Consider the following 20,130-nt stretch of genomic DNA (forward strand, 5'->3'; position numbering starts at 1 on the left):
ATAGAATTCAACGGACACGGTTAATCCGAGGTAAGCTGTTTTCACTTGTTGTCGGGACACGCTAGGGAAGATAACGCACAACTATTTCACTCGTTTGCTTTTCAATATTTTTTTTTTTATGCATTTGTTTACTCAATTAGACGCATCGCACGCTTCACGTACCCACGCCGTTGGGGACACGACTACGGCGCGTGTGTTTACACTCGAGGCTTTGACGGTTGATGGGTTTATTGTTTTCGCTTGCCCCAAAGCGCGGGATAGATCTACTACTAGGCTGCTTCTTGTGTCACCGTTGTGATCTCATCGAAGGCCAATTACTATGTGCCCGTGTGCATGTGTGCCGTCCACCAATGTTTTGTCGTTGGGGCTTTTCTTCGACTTTCCACCGCGAGGTGATGAGCACAACAGGGTTTATTGAATTCACGTCCGCCGGTGCCGGGCGTCATGTGCCGAAAATAACACACATCAATAAAACATCATGCAGCTTGGCATTATGATCGGCGATGGATCCGGAATTTTGGGTCGTCCTTTACGTCCTCCCACTGCCACTGCGTGCCTCGTGTGGCAGGGTGTAATGTGAAACGGTTATTTGCTATCCGTTCAATCTTCGTCCCGAGTTTACTTTGCAACGATAGAGCAACACTCAATAGATTCTGTGTACCATCCGAGGGCCCACGATTGCCTGGGGGAGGTTTCACTGTTTTCTTTTTGCCACTGCAAATAAGCACACACTGAGATATAGGAATCAAGGTCACGAAAAACTGATCTGTGATGAGAATACAGAAATTTTCCCCTTGTAAAACCGCAACAAAATAAGGAAAGAAGTTAGGACCACTCGAAGACTTCATTTCGTCTCAAGTGGAAGCCAAAAGAAGGACGGATTTGGAAGGCAAAACAGGCAGAAAAAATGGACAATCAATATAGAATTCTTCCCTACAAGCTTGTTAAAACTTGACTTAACTCCCTGGCACTATCTCCGCCACAAAAACAAACTCCTAACCAACCGCCAATGTACAATCTGCATGTACGGCCAGTCGAGACGATGAAATCACGGCGCTAGATGATAATAAAGGTCCCCGAGTGCAACGTTTTAATGGTTCGCCCATGGCTGGCACATCGGGCTGTCCGATATTTTTAGTACACAACTCGGAAAATCATCGGCACACACACACACGCACGCAGTCAATCGTCACAACGAACACGCACACTTGGCCTGTATTCGCAAACCAGGCGGCCACTACCACTTGTTGAACATAAAATTGGGGAAAAATTCGCAAACGGTTGCAAAATTTTCTTCCTGCAACTGCAACGGCGATGGCGATCACCCCGTGTGAAGAAATATCGCACGAGGAGATTTCGAAAAATTCGATGTCTCGTGTCGGTTAGAATTTGAGGATCGTGATCGTGATCGGAGATATCCTTCAAGAGGATCTTCCAACGCTTGCGGACACCTCGAGCTGACGGATGTTTGGAGCACTTTGAATCTCGATAAGTTCAAAACTACAACACGATCAACCCCCTAAAATTGCACCCACACACACCCAAGCACCCACATAAACACGCACGGTTAACGGTTGATCCGATCCGTTTGAACTCCGCCAAGAAACTGTCGGCTGGCGCAGGAACCAGCCGCTGAACGTCGCGCCCGGAGAGTTTCCTCTTTGGTTTTCGCTCGCTCACCAGCTCGCAACAGCAGTCGAGCGGGTGAAGAAGTATATGGGTTTCGCCGTACTCGCTTCTGCCGTTCCACGGCCACCGCGAGGAAATCAAACCACCCAGCAAACCGACGACCGTACGAGCTCAGCCGTGAAGGCAGCCATCCTCATCCTCAACGCCAGCCTCTGCCACGCGCTGAACCGAAGTCCACGGAAAGACAGATAAAGACGGCACCGGTAGCGCACCACACCACTTGAGCTTCTTCCCGCTCTCGCTCTCCTGCTCTTCTTCCCTCTCCTTCACTTCCTTCCGGGAGATCGCCTTCCGCTTTGCTACCGCCTCTTGCTGCACCCTTCCAAACGGTTACGGTGGATGACGACGATGGTCCCACTAATCATATATACGGCAGCCGTGCGGTGGATGTTCAGCTTTTCTTTATTTTCCTTTATATTTTTTTTTTTTACTTTGCTTCACAGCAAAAATTGTACACAATATGCTTTCCTTCTCGCTTTATCTCTATTTGTTGCTTGATTTTTCTTTCGCTTACTGGCTGGGCCTAGTCGTAGGACGCTTTATTTGATAGTGTGTGCGTACTATCTTGCCTAAAGCGATTTTTCTCGTTTCTAGGAGAAAAGGAGAAACGGAGGATTGAAAGAGGGGATGTAAAAAATTTCCCCCCCACAACTCACATCATCACAGACACCTGCTGTTAGCGAACAACGGGTCGATAGACTCGAGGTAGCAAGAGCGACGAACAGAAAGGCGGGAAAAACTTACGGAAAATCAGCAAATTAAAGATGACACATATCCAATCGAAAACGGGCGAATCGGAGATGGCGGCAAGTAACGGAGGCGGAATGGCGAAAAGGATATTTTTAGAGAGAATGAGCGAACCAAGAGACTGGGAGAGAGACACCTCGGTAATTCAAATAAAATATATTTTAATCACTTTTTTTTCGAAATCGGTTCTTTTTTCTTCTCTTTTCATACGGTGGAGTGCCCCAGAATGGCAACATTTTTGCTCCGTTTTATTTATTTTCTTTGTGGAATAATGTTTATTTATTTGTTTCTTCTGCACTATTTACACTTGCACGTAATATATGTAAGTTCCACCATTTTGGGATCAGTTGACGTAAGTTTTAAAATTGCTAAAAAAATTCTAAACATTCAATAGTTTAATTCGAAAGTGGAAAAGTGAAGGTGTCAATGAAAATGTGTAAAATTATTTTAAAAATCATGTGTTTTTTGTAAAAAAATAAATAAATCAAACTAGCTTTTATGCTACTTGTGGTGCTTAATAGTTTTTACCCTTGATAAGTAAAAAAATGACTAGGAAATGCCTTTTCATTATGTTTATACAATTTATCCATCACAGGCGGTGTTGACAATACAGCATTTTACCGTCATATTTAATTATAAATAATTAAACACTAATTCCGTAACAGTTTTGCTAGGAAAATAATTCTGTTGTTTACTGTTTTTAAATTAAGAGTTGAAAGCATTATTAAATTGAATAAAAACACATAACAAAAAACCACTAAAAACCCAAATTTATATAGCAGCGAATGTAAGAAAATTTCTCGAGTAATTAAACAGTGATTGATAAATAAATAAGCCCATCGAAGTTTGTGAAAATAAATGTTTTGGTGTTGATGTTCAATTTTCGATTCGATTTTTTTTCCTCCTTTAGTGTTGAAATTTTGTTGCAAATTTTGATGAAAATCTTGATAACACGAGTGTGTCTTTGCATGAATGAGTAAATTCTGTATGATTCACTGTTTACTTTTCTTAAGGAAAGGTAGCCAAAATAAAGGTAGAAATGCGGCCTTTTTGTGATAAAAATTAAAATTCATACAAATGTTTGATTTGTTGTAATGGACATATTTCAGTGCACACTTTGACAAGGACAAGATCATTTTTATGCAGCAAATTTTTTAAGTTGGAGTTAGCTTTTTCGCATTGTTGGTTGTTATATTGATGTTAGCGATGTTTCCACCTTTTTTTTTTGAATTGGTTATACATTTTAAAGATTGCAAAATCAGTAGATAAACAAAATAATTAGTAGAGTTGTTGTTAATGTTGTGCTTATTATTTACGAGGCTTTTAAGCATTCATATTCAATTAAAATACATACTTGAAATTTCGTGAAGACAACATCATATTACGTAATACATGTTCAGTACTTATAAAATATATAAAAAAATCTGTTCTTCAATGTTGTTAAATAAGACTGTTTTTCGTTGTTGTTCTAGAACACAACCTCCAACTACTTAGTCTCAATTTTGTCTCTTGGACCACAAATGTCCACTGATTTTTTTTAGACTGGTATCATTGTTTTGTTCACCACTGTAAGGAAGCTTCTGATGATAATTTACGCGTTAGTCGGCAATAACTTAAATTTTATATAACAATCAGCCTGTTCAATAATTGAGATTTGTATAGATGAAACGCATGGCCATCATTTCCTCACTTCTACTGTGCATGTTTCTATGTACCTTCCCCGTGGAGATGTTTTTACGCCATCAAAACGCTCATCTCGACTTCCCTGCGTCAGCAGTGCATCCATTACGGTAGTCTCGAAATATTTCGATTAGCCAGCCCGATACGGTCTGATAACCGTCGCACACTTGACGCTAACCCAACAAGGCACCAGCACAAACACAACAAACTGTGGAGCCACTTGTTGCCGAGATTGAATGGGGCCGTTGTGTGTTTTTCGGCCGTCGATGGCACGTACGAGCACGTGCCATCGTTTGAGAATGTAATTTTCGGCAGGGAAGAATTAATCGTTGGCCGTTGTATTCTGGAGGTTCGCTTTACATTTCGGACTATTACTAAAACAACACCCGCGAAGTTAAAGGCAATGAAAACAAACCCCAATGATCCTCCCTGCCCCGACGAAGGGTACGGCACGTAAGGCACGATTGCAACCGGCAGACATTCGACAGCACATGATCGAACCGTGACGAGATGGGCTATCGCTATATATGAATGTTCATGTCCAGCGGAGGTATGAGAAGCGATATGAGTGTTGGGGAGGAGTTTTCGAAATATTTTAAATTGTTTAAAAAAATTAAATGTTCCTTTGCTTCAACAAGCTTCCATAATGATTTATATTTTTTTATGTTTAATATTTTAAAACAATTTTTTATTTATCTCACATCAAAGAAAATGAGATTTGATTTATTACAAATAATGTATACAAAAATAAATAAAAATAAATAAAACGAGCCAAAATCTAATCGAAAAAAAAATTTAATATAAATAAAATGAATCAAAACGAAATTAGAATGAAAATATTCCGACAAAACAGTAATAAAAACGCACAAACAGGTGATAAGTAACATGAAAATAAAAGGCAAAAGTGAAAGAAAAGAAAACAAATACAAAAAACAATAAAGCAAAAAATAATTCAAAATAAAACATTTGTAAGACATCGTTCAAAGATAAATACTAAAGATAAAATACTCAAAAATCTTAGCAAACAATAAGAAAGTCTTACTGATTGAAAAACTATTTTTAAAGTTGCGCTCAAAAGTTAAAAAAACTGTTCTGCATTTCAGCTCTGCCCTGCAAATTCCTCTCGAAGTTAAATTCTTCTATCAAATCTCCAAAAATTCCAACATATTTGTATTATTCTTCATACACAAACACGTCCATTTAATCTTACCCCAGAAGGGAAACATAAAAGAAAAGCACGAGATAAATTATTCCGAAAAACGAAACCTGTTGCTCATGCAAGAGGAAAGGAAAAACAAAGCGGGTAGGACGATGATGGGTGATCTACTCTCTTACATGAGGGGAGGCAAAGTCTTTTGAAATCAGTGATGCATTCGATCCGTACGCTGAAACCCGTAACCCTATAAACTAAGGCTGAACGATACGCGCCGTCGCCTTAGCTGGACATGAACTTCTTGCCGCTCACTGTCCAACGCTTCAACCCTCATCCGGCCGATCACTTTTCCCTGCTCCAAACACTGCTCCAACCGGCGAAGACTCCCTTGAATGAGCGGCTCCCAGAGTAGTGTTGGCGATTCGTAGTTTACACACTCGCGGAAGCATCACATTTCCGCGAGAACACGCGACTTCTGGTCGAGGGTACGTGCGCATTAAGGAAACAATTGGTAAGCAAATACGTCCCAACTATCATAGGCGTAAAGTGGTTAAGAGATCACTACTTCGTGTGACGTCATTACTGTGTAATGAGCTCGCGAAGTAGAGAATTGATTTCAAGGGTGTTAAAAACCGACTGTGTCCGATGGGACACGAAGAGCTGTGGTGTAGTCTGCCTTTTTTAAAAGGTGTTTAAATTATGTCACCTTCTACCGTTGGTGGCCTGTGGTCAGCAGTGCGTTGGTCATTCTTTGCTTTAGACCATGCAAATAAACGGATGCCATCTGTCCTCATAATTAATTCATACCCAAAGCAAGAGAGTCATCGCTTTAGGTATTCATATTTTTCTGTGAGCATTATGGAAACGCACATTCCACCACACACTGCAATCGATCGATTCCATCGCATTTGCTTTACAAACTCACTGGGCATACAGATTTGAATGGCAAACAAAAGTCACCCCACACCAGCAAAAACTATACTAAACCAGGAAGCTAGCGAAGCGGTTTTTTTTTTTTTTGGGAAGCAAGAGTGATGAAATGGAAATGATTTCATCACTGGCAACAAACATTGACTGCGCGTTCGGACGAATCAGGCACGAAAATCATTGCATTTATTTGTGATGATGCGTGATGAAACCTTCATACACGACGGCGGCACGTCAAATAAACAAACCGCATGTCCGGAGAGGAGTGATCGATGTCTGTGTTTCGTCATTTTATTGTGGAGTTTATAGAAATGTTTGATGAAATATATTCGGCAATAGGAATTTAAAGATACGATTTCTCTAGAGTTTTTCCATGGTTTGATGTTTGAATGCTTGCTCTAAGAGTAATCAATAAATTAATTTCCTAAGAAACTAAGTTAAAAACATTTACTTTACTCAGTTTACTAAGAAACATTTTTCATTAAAAAATTGCTGCTATTCATATTGATAGATTTTTTTAATTTTACAGTAACGAAATGCATGGAAAAGCGGGAAGCTCTTGTCTGGTGTCGTTTCGCGACAAAGAATAGTATTAAAAATAAATTAAGGCTGATGTTGTAACACAATAATACTAGATTTCTGATAGATTTCAGGTGAAACCCATGGGCAGATACAAATTGAGATTGATTGGATAAAAGTATTGGCAGAAATCTGAGAGTAATTCTACATCAGAAGACAGATGATAGCCAACTTTGCAGCCGAACAAGTTAGTCTATAAGAGAGAAAGGCAATAGAATAAAAATTACTTATGGATGTTGAAACCCTCATCAACTATGGATGGATGGAGAATCTTTAAATAATTAACAAACGAGTAATTCCAACAGAACTTTCTCTCAAGCAAACACTTTTGGATGCCAAGTATTATAGAAAAATAGAAATAAAATTGCAAGACCTAACAAGCTTTCAGTGACAATCCCAGCCAAGACTTACTTCTGACGTAAAATACATTGGCCTATTAAAAATTGAAATATTTAGAAAGATCAATCTTCTTTGCATTGTAGAGAGTTTGCTGTGAATCGAGGACACACCTGAGGCTTCACGTCTGGACGTGAAGTCATAGTCTATAGTTCGAACCCCAAAAAAAAAATCTGTTGACATGGAATATAGTCTCATTTCATTTCATATATATTTCATCAGTTTGCCCTTGGCTACACTGGATATCTTATTACTAATCTCGACAATTGGTCGGCCCGGTGGTGTAGGAAACAGCGCCGCCGGTCTTCAAACGGCAGGACCGGGGTTCAAATCCCATCCGGACCATTCCCCCGTAGTGAGGATTGACTATCCAACAACGTGACATCGGCAGTCCAGTAAGCCATTTCGATGACCGGCATGACCTTTTATAGGTCGTAAAGCCAAGAAGAAGAAGAATCTTGACAATACTTAGCTAAATTTAAACTAACCTTAACCTAAAAGGAACAATAGATTAACAAAGAATGCAGCAAACAGGAAAAGAGGAGGAAGAATGCAGGAAAAATTCGGAGGTGGATGAAATTTATAAAAACCAAAATAAATGGGACGAGCAGTTGAACATTTTGTTAGCACTACGGACGGGATCTTTACGGCCCACCGCAGTGCGACGTAAGGCAACAAAAATTGGGGGACGATTTCAAAGGGAGCGGGAAGGAACATATAGAGGGATTTGCATGAGCAAAGCTGATGCATCGATGCAATCAAGCAGAAGTGCGGCAACAAGTGAGGATTGGGAAATAGAACGGCGAAATTCAAGCGACGAAACACCATGCAATCGGCATCTGTCCTTGTAACAGGGCAGAGCAGAGGATCGATCGCCAAGAATTTTCCGGAGATCAAACCTGGCGAATTACCCAGGCAACTGCTCTATTCGATCAATGTGGATTCTTGCTGACGGGGACCGAATAACCGAGCCATACTCCAGCATCGATCTGACCAGTGAGCAGAACAAATACTTCAAACAACAAGCATCGGAGAAGTGACGGGCCACACGTTGAAGTACACTAAGAGTCCTCCTCGACTTACTGACCATGGAGTCAATCTTGTGTGAGAAAGTGAGCGAGCAAGATGCCCAAGTCCTTAATGAAAGAAACACGCTCTACCAGAACCTAGTCAAGGGAATAAGGTTGTACAAAATGGGTGCGGGACGGTTGTGCTTACACCAAGTACAAAAACGGTCAAGGATAGATTGAGAAACAACACAGTCAGAAGGAGTGAATTTTGGATAGAAGATTTTTAAGTAGTCAGCAAAACAGAGGAAATAATCCTTCCACCCGGACAGTACTGACATCATTGATATCCAAAACAAATAACAATGGACTTAAGACACTTCCTTGAGGAGCGCCTGCATCTGAAGAAAAGGGAGAAGATAAGGAACCTTTCAAGGAGACTCGATAACTACGATTACACAGGAAAGAAAGAAACCATACAAGAAAGGAGGTATGGATGCCAAGACAGGATAATTTGGAAATGAGGAGTGAATGGGGGATACGATCAAAGGCAGATTTGAAAACGGTGTAAACGACTTCAACCTGAGAAACCGTATCCAGTTGAGACGAAAGGTAAGAGGTAAAACACATTAGGTTAGTGGAAGTTGAGGAATGATGGATGAACGAGTAACATACAGAAGATAGGAATGGAGAATTGTTTCAAACACTTTGGCTATTGCACATAGTATGGAAATGCATCGGTAATTACCGACTGACGACTTATTGCCTTTTTTTGCATATAAGAAATTTGAAATATTTGTGAAGCTATACATAAGATTAGATTTTAAGGAATACGGCCTGGTGGTCATGATGAAATTTAAAAAAACATGTATCAAAGGATCACGGGTGTCCGTGGTGCGGTAATTGCCAACATTGCCACGCACATACATACAACATCCTAAGTAGCAGCCCGAGAATCAAACACCTGGTCCTCAATTCAAAAATGTGATCCCGGACCCCATGTGTTGTTAGTGTATCGTGTGCGTGACTTGAAGTGGTGACTAGTAGTAACAGGTGATGATGAGTGGCGATGATCACGTAATTGAGACGGAAAGAACACTCGGACACCAACACCAACAATGGGCCAAGTGGCTGGAGTGAGAGCCATGTCCCGGAGGATCGCAGGGACTCTCACTTTAAATGACAACCAGCTCATGGTGTCAACGTTGGCTCCCCTTCTCAACAATCAGTATGCAGTTACGTCATCGGTGGCCAAACGACGCTTCACAGAGGCTACCACTTGGTCCACGGTGACGGTAGTGGAAAGATGGGACAGTCTGATCCAAATTCTATCTACACGCGGCTCAGGAACCACGGCACTAAGCAGCCAAAAATGATCGTCATGATTGTTTACATTTTTATAGGTGGCGTCCGGCGAAGAAAACTCCGCTGAAAACGTGCCTACGTTTACTGCCCGGGGCAGGCTGCAGATCAGGACGTGGAATGTGAGGTGTGGATACAGGCTGCAGGAGACTGAACCCACAACGGACTTCAGCTACACGGTGGGTTCCACGAGATTTCCATCAGTGTGATTCAGGACCGCGTCGATGAGTGCAGGCGGCAATTTACAGCGACCACGGTGAAAGGTGGCCTCACCAAACGCATAGCGCATGATGCAATCGACAGAAGATGAAGATGTTATGAATTTTTACAAAACAGGTTTGTATTGTTAAAGATCTGACGCTAATACTTAAAGATCTGACGCTAATTTAAAGTGGAATCCCATTTTACTATTCGTTCAATAAAATAAGGCTAACAAGGCTAATTAAAGTCAGCGATCCACCTCATCGGTGACACCCATCGTCCTTTGGTTTACAGCATTAAATAAAGTCTGATATTACCTTTAACGAATGGCTTACAGCAAACACAGCATCCACTACCATTCGAAAGCAGAAAATCACTTCGCCCCGGTGACATCACATCGCATGAAACGCCGCCAAAGCAGGGCAAGAAGAAATATATGGCCCTAGGAATAGAACCAAGGCAAACTCGAGCCATGTTCCACAGGAATAAGCGACAACAGCGAACACATTCTCACATTAAAAACGATGAGATCAGCTACCATTTCTCTCACAGCTAGAGGCACCATCACTCGGCTCGGCGTTTTTCTCTGTTGTCGGAGTGCCAAAAAAAAATCCGTGTCAAAATACCCGTCGTTCCATCGTCGCCCAAAAACACGGTGGCCAAGGTACCCATGGAGCAGCCTGGTACCTCGTGTGTGTGTGTGTGTCTGATGTCTCAAAATAAAAATTCATCCCGACAATATCGGCAAACCCGTTTGGCATTCCCTTCGACGACAAGGACAGCAAAACGAGGGGAACGAGGAATTCCGGTTCTCCCTTGAATTCCTCCAATGTCAAAGTCAATGGCAGATGGTAGCGTGCGCGATCGTATTCGTGTGTGTGTGTGTGTGTGTCTGTTCGCATATCACGTGAAGCCCTTCTAATCGGAAAATCTGAAAAGCTGTTGCTCACAAAAATCGGGCCAAAAGTCGAGGGCCGTGATGTTTCCCTGTTTTGACGATCTTAGACACACGCGCGCACACGCAAAAAAACGTTCTCCAACGATGTTTTGCAACCACGTGAAGCATAAGTATTCATTTTTAGAACGACTAAACGCGATCGACCGTCCGGATAGCGCCGGCACACGGGCTGCTGTGGTCCATGGTGACGTGATCGATAAAAGTAAAACTCCAAAACCAAAAGCATTTAGCGAGCTGCAGGGTATCATAATGACCTTGGATATTGGGGGAGGGAGGGGGGGCGGGTTTGCCGTTTTTTGATGGTGTAAATGATAGCATAGTTTTAGGGGAACCGGGTTTGACAAATAAATTGATCAGTTAAAACCCTGGGTTTGCGTCATTGTGTGGTAACAGATGTGGTGAGTTGGTGGTGAGCGTGGCCTTCACCAAACACCCAAACCAAAACAAATCATGTCAGCTAGTACACGGCTAAACGTCCATTTATTAATATTAAAAAACTCTTTTCGCTAGAGAAAAGATATGTAGAGCTCTTTTTTCGACAAGAATGTTCACTCAAACTTCATACAAAGCCAGAAAATTTGTTCTCTCTATTTTTCGTGTTCCTAAACACACATCCGACCTACACACACAGCAAGCCGAGACAAGCTCGTACTCATCGCCACCACCGGTGTGCGAAAAGAAGAAAAAAAAAAGATTTTCCTCTACCTCAACATCATCATTGGCACATTCCTGCGATATGACGTGTTGAAAGTTATAACGTCAATAAACAGTCATTTCGCACAGCGTTTGCCAACAGCAGCAGTAGTAGAAGAAGTGTTTGTATATTTCATGGTACTTTTTTTGCAATCGTAATGGGTGGGTTAACAGATAATCGTATTTAAATGCAACAGACTAATTCTTTAATCTAAATTATATGGTCTAAATTTGTAACATTCTGCTTTGACATTCTCAATAACTTTTAGGATGTTGGGTCTTAGGAACATAAGCATTGTGTGGGATCCAGGAAATTTATTTATTTTATTTTACATTAGTTGTACGTTTTTATCATTATTTCTGCATCTTATGTTGTAGTTATGATGTTAGTTTTCTTAAGAATTCTTCAATGGTAGGAATACGGCAAACATCTCAACAAACATCTCACCTAAAAAAAAAACCTGTCGCGACGGTCGAAGCTGGGACTGTATCGTACCTTTTCAGTCCCAGTACTCACATACGCCCTCTGAGGCATGGACCCAAAATCATCCAAAAATCATCCGTGACTTCATCCAAAACCAATGAAGCCCTCTTAGTCGCGTTCGAGAGGAAGATGCTCAGAAGGATCGTTGGCCCCGTATGTGTCGAAGGACAATGGAGGAGCCGCTACAGCGAGGAGCTGTACGAACTGTACAGCGACATCACCGTCGTGCCAGTTTAGAAAGTCCTTTTAGGCCGTCCAGACGGACAGAGGAGGCGTGGTAGACCCAGATTGAGGTGGGAGGATGGCATGGATCCATCCACCATCTAGGTCGGGATAACGGATTGGTGGACAACGGCGCGGGACCGTGAGCGGTTCCGGATGCTGCTGCGGCAGGCCGAGACCGTAAAGCGGTTGTAACGCCTGATAAGTAAAGTAAGTAACTTAAATTCAAATCAGTTGTGTTGAATCTAGTTTTTAATAAGCTTTTGAATAACTGCCAGTTAGCTTTGGAACAGTAAAATACTTGTCTGTCAGGTTTGTTAATGCGGGCTGTGTTTCTGATATGAAAAGAGACTGGTAGATGATCGGAAGTTAGCTCTGTGAGAGTAGCCGGGTTGGAAATATCAAAATTGTTATTTGGTTAAAACTACATCAATCGTCGATGGTGAGCATTTCGTCTTTGGCGGAATATACGTAGCTGAGTCCGAAAAGTATATTGAAAAATGACCTTTTTGGATTTCCTCAAAAAAGGATTTTCCTGCTTGATTAGCAGATACGCAGTTCCAAAATCTATGCCGTGCGTTAAGGTCTCCGCAAATATAATAATTACTAGTTGTGTTAGTTAATTTTTTTAAGTCTTTCTTGAAGCTAGCTTGAAGTATATTGGAATTTCCACCCGGGCGTTTTTGAATTCCAGTATGAAAAATTGATATTTGCTGTATTATCCATTTTAAGGGAAACTGATTTTTTAAACATCTACGAACGTTAGCAAAAGTTTCGGTTATTATTATCCCGAGTTCGTCCGGTCCAAAGAGATCTTTCGAGCCAGCATTTGTGACATCTGCGTACGATGCCGATTGAGGAATGTGTGTTTGTGGGTGAGGAATACGAGTGTTATTCGTTCTATGGTTCTGGAACTGGGAAGCGTTTGGGTTCCTGAGGAGAGGAAAGTTACTGTTTGAGAACGTTACCTGTCTAGTTTGCGTTTTTCAGGTTCGTTGACTTCCCTTTGCTGCTTCTAACTTTTATCGATTAGGACAGAGTTTGTAGTTGGCTGCGTGGTTACCTTCACAGTTCGCACACTTTAACATGTGCGTTGGTCTTGGGCATGGGCTAATGAGCATGGTGTAGAAGTGTGACTATCACCGCATTTGATGCCTTTTTTCTGCCTAAATCAATTATCACCGCCGTGGCCGAAACTCTTGCAATTTTTGCACTGCATTACAACGCTTCTATTGGAGTAATATTTCCAACTCACTTTCTGATGATCAAGTGCAGTTATCGTCACTTTAAGCTCGACCGTTCCTTTGTCGAAATGTAGCAAGTACGCAGCACGTTCCTCGTAGCGCTTGTGTTTTTAATTGTCACTGGCGTCAGTTTCTCCTCCTCCAGCCTTCGATGGAACTCGTTCGCACTACTATTCCTTTGAGCGTTACATTGGTCGTGTATCGCACGACACCAGATGCAATTATAGTTTTTAAGCATATCCGCAACGTTGACCACTGGCCACGGTTATCGGTGGTGGTGGTTTCGTCGTTTTCGCAGGTCTTATATGCGTGTTCGTATTCACGTCGATTACGTCGTCGTTTGCCAACAGCCAGCGTGCAATATGTGTGAGAGGTGCTTGCATTTCAGAATGTTGTGTTCGGAAATGTGGCCAAATCCTACCATCGTTGCAACGTTGAGCAACCGAATGGTAGTTTAACGCTTTTTTAAAAAGGTTCTCTTTGAGACTCGGTAAAAACAAAACAAGAGACAGACATGCTTCCGAATGAGGCGGCTTTTAGAATTTAATTAGCAAGATAGTACTATATAACTGTTAGTTATATTCTGTCACTATCGCTTGCTTCAGCATGACAAAGTATGCATTCAATTGCTTCATATAAACATTCAAAAGACCACCTCGTAGACAAATCTTCATCGTAAAAGAGCACAAATGAGCTCCGGAGCACTTGTAAACTTTCAATATGGCTATTAAGAAATGAAAGTTATCAGCAAAACGTGGTCATTCGTAAGCAAACAATTGACCCTGGTCAGGTCTGACTCCTTGGTTCCATTGTTGCCGTATTTGGAACTCTGTCGTCACGAGAAATCTAAACATTGCGATTGATGTGGACATTATGCTTCTATAGAAATTGCATTCAAAGTAGCAATAAAGCGAACACTTGATGACGAACCAAAATACCGGATGGATTTAAAATAAACATTAAATGAAGCGTGCATAACGATGTTGCAAAGACTCAACACCCCATATGGAACGTTAGGTTTCTTAGGAAGATCAGTTAGAGATCCCGATCGCTTAAGATGATGATCATGGTGATAAGTTCCTCATCATATCCCATCAACGGTTTGAGATGGACGGAAATTATCTTCATAGGTATTTTAAAGTCTAATCATGAGGAATGAAAAGAAATCGGAAAGAGGTGGCATTACATGGTACTGACTAGAAGCAATCAAAACCTACTATTTCCTCTTGTGTCCGCAGCATTTGTCTCTCCAGACTTACTGATGCCACGCAGTTGAATAGTCAAAGCGCACTACAGGAGAACGGTCGGGATTGGATTTGAACCCCAATCCTGACCATTGAGATTCTTAAAATTAATTAAAACTGTTTTATAGTTAGGGTGCGGCCCGGTGGTACAGGCGACAGCGGCGCCGGTCTTCAAACGGCAGGACCGGGGTTCAAATCCTATCCGGACCCCGTAGTGAGGACTGACTATCCAACTAAGTGGTATCGGGAAGAGTCTATCAAGCCATCTGATGGCCGGCATGGGCTTAGATGTCGTTAAGCCAAGAAGAAAAAGAAGAAGAAGGTTTAGAGTGCATTTGACGCTCACTGGTTAATTGAAGCGGGCAAATAGAGTAAGAAAAAAGAAAAAATACGAATGTGCGTCTTATTCAAATCATTTAATGAATCTTATGTGATGACCGCTACTACTCCAGCATTCATCATCATCAATTTAAACGAACTACCGTATTTTCCCATGCATTGCGCAGTTTAAAACTGATCTTCACCTTACAACGATGTCCGATGAGTGGCGAAATTTATTCATCAGAATTAAAGTTACACATACTTACAAATGCGTATGCTTCAAACTCAGAAATTAATCTGCTTACACGTTCTCTCCGCCATCACCGCCCGCGAAGCCTTACAAATGAGGCGTAATTTAACCGATCATAAAAAAATGCATTTACACACACAAAAACAAAAACACGCCTCCGATACATAACCTCCCAGAGAGATAGTGAGAGGAAAAAAAAACGACCGGCACTTTTGAGTTTGAACGTTTAATACAAAAAAAAAAAGAAAACGAATAAAACTAACAAACCTTTCAGTGACAATCACAATGTAAACCAATGGCTAATGATCATGTTACATGGTAGCTTTCATATTACTTACTGCTTGGTGCGAGTGAACAATACCAATTCTTCATTCCAGTGTCCACCGATTCGCGAACAGCACTGCTAACTAGCAGTCGACCCGTATTCGATGCTAAAGTGCCAGCACATTTAGTACGAGTCGCGCACTAAACCGTGATAGGCGTTCGTTCGTTTGTGCTTCGCATAGTGGTGGTGCGTCATCTTTGCTCGGGACCGTTAACATACATATGTAGTTTGCCTTTAGCGTATGCTTCTCCAGCGAACCGTAACGCGCTTGTGCAGATCGCGAGCACCTACACCTTGGGTTTCCATTTACAGCCAGTGCACTGCAGTGACAAGTGGTGACATTCAAAAGACGCACCCGTCATCAGCATGATCTACCCCAGCATGGATTCCGGCCAGAGCTATCTCTGGCTAATGTTACTGTGTGCCGTGCTATACCTATTCTGGTTCTTAACGACCAACGGAACACGATACTGGCGGCGTGTCCGGGTGCCATACATCGAGGGCCGTCCACTGGTGGGCAACTTCTACGAAGCGGTGCTGATGCGAAAATCAATGTTCGACCTGATGGACGAACTGTACGTGCACGAGCGCGTCCGGGACAGTGCGCTGTTTGGCATCAGCAAGCTGACCACCCCCACCCTCGTACTGCGCGATCCGGAACTCATCAAACAGATACTAATTAAAGATGCAGCGTTCTTTTGCAATCGGTAAGCTGGCGGGCGAAGTGGGAAGGGTGAAAATATGATTGTTCGATTAACTCTCACACCGGCGGTTCGACGTTATTTGCAGCACCACTTGCACCGATCCACATGGTGATCTGATCGGGTACTACAACTTGTTGATGATTAAAAATCCAGCTTGGAAGCAGCTACGGTCCTACCTTACGCCGTCGCTTAGCTTGAGCAAAATCAAGCAAATGTACCGGCTGCTCGATCAGGTAGGCTCGTTAGAGGCGGGATTATCGATTTTGGGATTATATTGTTGAACTACATCAGTGCAATAGTCGTAGATTTAATCTACACCTGGACACCTGGTGCTTGTTTACTTAAATTCTATTCTGTAGTGTTTCTTCTTTAACTGACTTACAAACCCAGCTAAACAATGTAGTAGAGTGGCCCGATGGTGTGGAGGCGAAAAAGGGACCGGATTTATGCCACGTAGAGAGGACCGACTATCCAACTATTCGTGACATCAGCAAGTTTAGTAATACGCCATTAGATGACCGGCTTGACCTAGAACGTCCTCAAACCAAGTAGAAGAATGTAGTATTCAAGTACAATTTGAAGTGCAGTCTGAATATGTTTGGTTAGCAGAGTTGTTTTTAGCTGATCGATGGTTTACTATTTATTCTTTGCTTATTCAAGACCTTTCTTTCTTGTCTTGAAATGTTGCATTCATTCCAGTTCACTAAAATGATGATCTGTATAGCAGGACATAGCTTACTAGGCTCTCCGATACCACGTTTTTGTTGGAGTTGGATAGTCAGTCCTCACTACGGGGGGACGGTCCGGATGGGATGCTAACCACGGCCCTGCCGTTACATCATTTGGCGCAATTGAGGGGAGGTCAAAAAAGTAGTTTGTAAGATGATGATCTTGCAATTAATTTCCGCTCATTGCTCGTCTACTGAATGATCATGTACATATACAATCTCTAATTCTTCACCGATTTAGACAACTTGTGATAGAAACTTAGATGATTAGTGTCCGTATGCAGTATGACATTTTACCGAAGGCTCTATGATTTGACTCTAATCAGTCTTGTAAATTAAATCTAGCATCAAACATTTAATACAATTTTTTCTCGTCCATTGATATTTAGAAATGACTTCATGCTAAATCATGGCGGCCTTTTGGTTATGAGACTTTTTGACTCCATATAGTTGAATAGTCAGTCCTTACTGCCGCGTGAAAACCGGCGCCTGGCGCTGTCCGGCATTAGATTGGCACTTAAACAATTTTATGTGTGAAAAATGTGAGGCATGATTCAGCAAAATATCGTTGTAAGTGTTCTATTCAACAACAAAGAAATAGTAGAAGAGCCATCAAAGATGGCATAAATTGTAATTTATTGTTATCATGGATGGTCATTCACTTTTGAACGATTAATTTGATCTCCAATTGTTCAGTTAAAGCGCACTACGCTCTATAAAACCAAAAACGTGCATCGCTGAGCAAATATAGAGCTTCCTTCAACAAGCGACCACTAATCCCTTCGAAAGTGTTCCGATAAATTACTTCCTACTCATCCGTCGCTAATCACGATTTGAAGTCGGTAAAGTTTACTCTGCAACCCTACAGCCAGCTGAGAAGATGATGTCATATCGACAATGGTGGATTTGATTAGAGCGATAAGCAATCAAAGAATCAGACCTCGATAACTTCCCACGTGTACTTGAATGCACCAAAATGGGCCCCCTTTTTTGTCTCAGAGACATGCATACAATGGTGTTGTTAGCGGATTTCAGAGGCCACGGCTTAACGTTATCAGGACCAATCGACCAATTCGACATATCTGCGTAAGGTTCCTAATCGGGTCCCAAACCGTTGCAGCATTTTATTGTGCCGACCGGTTCAACAACGTGCAGGCTTTAGTGTCACGACAATCATGCAGCTTGAAGTGGGTGATATCTTGTACATACTCGTCATACTACTGACCATTTTTCTCGGTTGGCGTAAGCACAACTACTGGAATCGGGTCGGCGTACCGTACATACCGGAAATTCCGGTGATCGGTAACTTCAGCACGATCTTCCTTCAGCGACACTCAAACTTTGAGTACATTGAGCATATTTACCATCATCCCCGTACGAGGACAAGTGATTTTTTCGGTGTAAACATTTTTACCCGGCCGGCACTGGTGTTACGAAGTCCGGAGCTCATCAAACGGCTTACCTGTACCGATGCGATCCGCTTCATCAATCGGCAGATGTGTGCGGATCGATTCCACGATCCGATCGGGTACTATAATCTGATCATGATCCGGGAACCGCTTTGGAAGCAGCTGCGCAGTTACCTCTCGCCATCCGTCACGAGTGCCAAGTTAAAGCGAATGCAGCCACTTATCGAGCAGGTGTCGCAAGAGAGTTTTCCTTTTTGGTTTTTTCAACTCACAGTGTTCAATTCCAAATCTTACCAATCCGTATCATTTCAGGTTGGTGCAGAAATGGTGGCATCACTCGATGCGCTGCCGGAGAAACGGGCGAACGTTCGTGAAACGGAATTTAAAGAACTTTGCGCACGCTTCACCACCGACGTCATTGCGAGCACCTTCTTCGGCATGCAGGCCAACTGTCTGAAGGATGAGCAGTCCGAATTTCGTTACTATGGGCGCAAGATCTTCGAATATGGTCCAGTGCGCGGTATGACGATGGCATCGTTCTTCTTTATTCCCGATCTCGTACCCTATCTGCGCTTGAAACTGTTCCCTCGCGATACGGAAGCTTTCCTGAGGAGTATTATTGAGCAGGAAATTGCAAGGCGCGAAAAGACGGGCGAAAGTCGAGGTGATTTCATCGATTCTATGATTGCGCTCAAAAATAACAATGCTACGATAGGTGTGGAGAAGAAAATACGTTAGTATTGTACAAGTCTTGATTGTTATTGAGCTACAATGATTAAAATTTCTTGATGTTCCTCCTTTTTTTGCTTTCTTTGTAGCACTGAAAGGTGACATACTTGTTGCGCAGGCGGGCACCTTCTATATGGCCAGCTTTGAAACGACCTCCTCTGTACTATCGTTTGCTCTTTACGAGTTGACAAAAAATGTAAGTTACAAAAATGGTTTCGTATTTTAAAAATATTTGTGTTAAAAATATTTTTTACAACGACTTCAGCAACAAATACAAGCTAAACTCAGGGAAGAAATCCGTCTTATTGTACGTAAATATGGACAAGACATCCCTTACGAAGCGTATGCCAACGAGATGCCCTATCTAGGCATGGTCATTTCCGAAACGGCTCGCCTTTATCCAGTTCTACCATTCATCGAGCGACAGTGTAACCTACCGAAAGGTAGTACGGGGTACAAGCTAGAACCGCTCCACGACTACGTCATCCCCAATCATATGCCAGTGCTGATTCCCATCTACGCAATACATCGAGATCCAAAGGTAATACACTACAGTCCTTTAGGAACTCTATTTAAATTTCTAATCTTCCAATCGATCAGTTTTTCCCCGACCCGATACGCTTCAATCCGGAACGATTTGCCAAAGAGAACTTGGACCAAATACAGCCCTGCACGTACATGCCGTTCGGCGTAGGACCACGCACCTGCCTTGGATCACATTTTGGAACGTTGCAAATTAAGATAGCACTCTTGAAGCTGCTCTCAAAGTATCGTATCGATCGTTCATCGTCCACACCGGAAGTGTTAACTTACCGGAAGAATGCTTTCACACTGAATTCCAACGAAGGATTGTACGCCGATCTGGTGGAGGATGTTTTGGGATAGAGGAATAAATCAGTGAAACGGCATATAACATATATAAATCAAACGGCTAAGGTAAACCACTAACAAAATCTTTCTTTATCTCCCTTTCAACACCAATGTAGCATACGCAATACATCACCGTACACAGAACACACACGTTGAATTAAAACCTGTAGAAACACATACGGAACTAATAAAATTGCTAACAAACGTT

The 20,130-nt window shown here is 42.1% G+C and overlaps 1 protein-coding gene across 1 annotated transcript in view; it reads left to right on the plus strand.

Annotated features, from left to right (window-relative positions):
* Window positions 1–15,848: 15,848 nt before the first annotated feature.
* The window catches only part of LOC126567469 (cytochrome P450 6g1-like), a 243,540-nt gene continuing 239,258 nt past the window's right edge, over window positions 15,849–20,130 (plus strand). Inside the window, exons 1-6 of the mRNA XM_050223688.1 lie at window positions 15,849–16,189; window positions 16,272–16,419; window positions 18,636–19,056; window positions 19,142–19,248; window positions 19,318–19,593; window positions 19,653–19,916. Coding sequence (XP_050079645.1) covers window positions 15,849–16,189; window positions 16,272–16,419; window positions 18,636–19,056; window positions 19,142–19,248; window positions 19,318–19,593; window positions 19,653–19,916 — 1,557 coding nt within the window. The remainder of the gene's footprint in view (window positions 16,190–16,271; window positions 16,420–18,635; window positions 19,057–19,141; window positions 19,249–19,317; window positions 19,594–19,652; window positions 19,917–20,130) is intronic.

Source organism: Anopheles maculipalpis, chromosome 2RL (assembly GCF_943734695.1).
Source record: "Anopheles maculipalpis chromosome 2RL, idAnoMacuDA_375_x, whole genome shotgun sequence".
Lineage (NCBI taxonomy): Eukaryota > Metazoa > Arthropoda > Insecta > Diptera > Culicidae > Anopheles > Anopheles maculipalpis.